The 3363-nt window shown below is 32.3% G+C and overlaps 1 protein-coding gene across 1 annotated transcript in view; it reads left to right on the forward strand.

Moving 5' to 3' along the window:
* The window catches only part of LOC111694787 (calmodulin-A-like), a 10953-nt gene extending 9458 nt beyond the window's left edge, over positions 1-1495 (forward strand). The window contains 1 exon segment of the mRNA XM_023463813.1: positions 1330-1495. Coding sequence (XP_023319581.1) covers positions 1330-1439 — 110 coding nt within the window. The 3' untranslated portion in view covers positions 1440-1495.
* Positions 1496-3363: the final 1868 nt, after the last annotated feature.

Here is a 3363-nt window from a genome sequence, read left to right on the forward strand (position 1 = left end):
GGGTTACCCTGTATATTAAACTCAAATAGAATATACTTACTGTCTCATCCTTTGTGGGTTACCCTGTATATTAAACTCAAATAGAATATACTTACAGTCTCATCCTTTGTGGGTTACCCTGTATATTAAACTCAAATAGAATATACTTACTGCCTCAACCTTTGCGGGTGACCCTGTATATTAAACTCAAATAGAATATTCTTACTGTCTCATCCTTTGTGGGTTACCCTGTATATTAAACTCAAATAGAATATACTTTCAAATAGAGGGGGATGTATACCGCTTTATATTTTTTAAGACAAGATTATTTGTGATTTTGTGAAATTAGGATTTTTAAGCAACGACAAAGGAGCATCGAGTTATTGCAACAAACTCAGATTTTCTTATCTAACAGAATTCATAGTTTGAAATATTAAAAGTATACGACTTCGTCGCAAAGATATAGAGATTAGAAAATAAGAGTTTGTGGAAAAAAATCAGTTTCTTTGTTCGGAACATGTAGATGTTTTCTAGTAAGAAACAGACAAGAAGACATGGTAAAATTAATCTTAAATAAGCTGAACTGTAAGCTAAAATATTTTAGCTTTGTAGCAAAATTGCCAACAAAAAAAAAACTCCTTCAGAATTGCACCTGGTAACAAGCATCTTTGCAACGTGAAATACTCATGTGCAGGGCTACCAAAAGCATAAGTTGCATGGTTAGCTTAATATACATGGCGACACTTTAAAATCAGCCCGATCTGAGTAGTTTATGCATAATTTTCATAACTGTGGCAAACCTTGATGTTGTTAATTGATTTAAAAATTTATAATAAAAAATGGCTGGTTATATTGGCATTTTGAAAGATTTTATAGAACTAATGTTTTATCAAGACCAAAAACTCATCAATATTGAAGTCACACAATGTTAAACGTTCAGATTGAATTATTCAGCTATATTTAACAGAAAAATACATTCCTGAAAGATTGACAGTCATTTTCTGAGGCAATTTTCAAATAATTTTTGTAAATATGGACAGTGGGCAGCAACCTGTTACATAAATTTATTTCCTCCATGTTTTCTTGTTATTGTACTTCAATCCTCCCCATGTAATATTGCACGGCTCACTGGACCTTGTGACCTTTGTGAGCACAGTGGGCATTTGAAATCAGGTTCAGATTTCTTCGAATTGTTGAGAGAATGATGAAAAACTAAACATGCTTGTGAGCTCTGATTATGCCCAAATTAGGGGTTAACTTCCCGGGCTTCTAGTATTTCAATGTTTATAAAACATTGCACAAAATGAATGCATTTATGTTCGGATTAAATAAAACAGGTTTTACTTTCAGGGGACAAATTGTCGGAGGAGGAGGTGGACATGTTGATTCAGGAGGCAGACAAGGACGGAGACGGAGTCCTAAACTACGAGGAGTTTGTTCGTATGCTCACATCTGACTGACCCCCCCCCCCTTCACCCCTGGTTCAATTCTTCAAACAATGCAAAATATTCCAAACGAAGATGATCAACATATAAACTATAATTACATGAGCTGTAACAGTGTACATTGTACAATGTACACCGGAAGCCGCCATTTTGTTTAATGAACAGTTAAAGTTCTTCGTGCATTTATTAAAATGCAAGGGTGTCCAACCTTTCCCTTTGGGACCACCATCTGCTCAAGGTATAAAATAGCAGTGATAATTTATCCGTGATACTACAAGACCATGGGCAAAATAGTTTTCATGAAAGTTGTGAAATTTATTACTAGTTCATATTCTTCTTATCTACAGTCTTTTTTCAACCCAAATTCACAAAGAATAAAAATAGAAACGTAATATTAATATATCCCAGAACTTATATGCAATTTTATTGAACCAACTGTTAGATTAGGTTTAGTAAGAATAGTTGACTTTAAACATATTTTTCTTACCATATCTATTCTGACTTTTAGAAAATTGTTTCAACCCTGAGACGAAAGCTGGAATATACAATTTACATTTTTACAAAAATATTTATCTTTCGATTTTTTAATGAGGTAATGTTTAGATTTTAAAGTGGTTAACAGGGTTTTATTGTATTTAGAGAAATATTTAAAGAATATTTTCAGTTTTGAATCCCTGGCTAAGGTCCAGGATATTCTAATTCCTGATTTTGCCATATACACATAACACAGAAAATATGTGAAGATGGACGGTATGATCGATAGATAGATAGATATATAGATAGATAGATAGATAAATAGTATAGAGATACATAGATTTTTATAGATATAAACATTCTTGACCTGTATTATATATATAGGCCAGGAATCCTTTGGCGCTCACATCACATTCAAAAGTTCAAGTTTAGGAAACATCTTTGTAAAAAGCTTTGACCTGGGAATTAATTCAAAACGATTAAAATGTGTTCAACTAAGGAGGTTGGACCAATGATAGATCGGTTAAACTTAATCCAAATAATGAGTTTTTGTTCCAAACTAAAATTCCTTGCTAATATAAACCTTTGATATTTCAAACTCAGATTATTTGGTCTAATAGAAATCTTAGTTTGAAATATCTAAGGTCCGCCAAGATTAGAAAACTAGAGTTTGTGGCAAAGACTCAATTCCATTAAAAACTTCTTCTGAGGCCGAATTTAAAGAATTTGAGCCGCGGCTTGAATATGTTTGATTCCACTTAAAATTGTATTAAATTTTTCAAGATTTAAGCTGGCGCTCAATTGAAACCGGTTTTGGGAGATTTGAGACGCGGCTTAAATTCATTAAATTCGGACACTGTTCTTTAGATCCTGTTAGTTCTCCTGATTCTGTTTTTTACAATGTACCTTTTGTAAACTTGAATACATTACAGCCTAATGATTACAATCTCATAGTTCATTCTTTTTTAAAGTTAGATTTATATCTGAATTGTGATTTGCTTTGTCTTGTCGAATATTCTATATTTTTTATTTCTAATCGTCATTACATGCAACACGTAGAAGTTCATTCAGTTCTCATCCATTTATAGTTCTGCAATGTCAATATAATAGAAACAAAATCTTAATAAAGAAACATTTCAGCTGAGAGAATAAAGAATTATTTTTGTTTTTAAAAACTGTGTCCTTATATGTCTCTTTGTATCTCTCAAAGTGTATTCCTAAGCCAACATTTTGCCTCAAGGTCGGTACAGAGAGGGGATATGAGGCTGTAGGGAATTTATATTTAGCTGATAATATGCCAGCAGCTGATCCTGTACTTTAGCAGGAGCTGATAGCATACAATCAGCTTTTCTCTGGTTTATCATAATGTAATCAGCTTTAACGTAATTATTTGTAAATTTAAGATGTTAAAAATAGTTTTCAGTTTAGCTGAATGTTTGTTTTATATTGTAAAACAAATTTTGCT

This window comes from Eurytemora carolleeae, unplaced genomic scaffold, assembly GCF_000591075.1.
Source record: "Eurytemora carolleeae unplaced genomic scaffold, Eaff_2.0 scaffold9, whole genome shotgun sequence".
Taxonomy (NCBI): Eukaryota; Metazoa; Arthropoda; class Copepoda; order Calanoida; family Temoridae; genus Eurytemora; species Eurytemora carolleeae.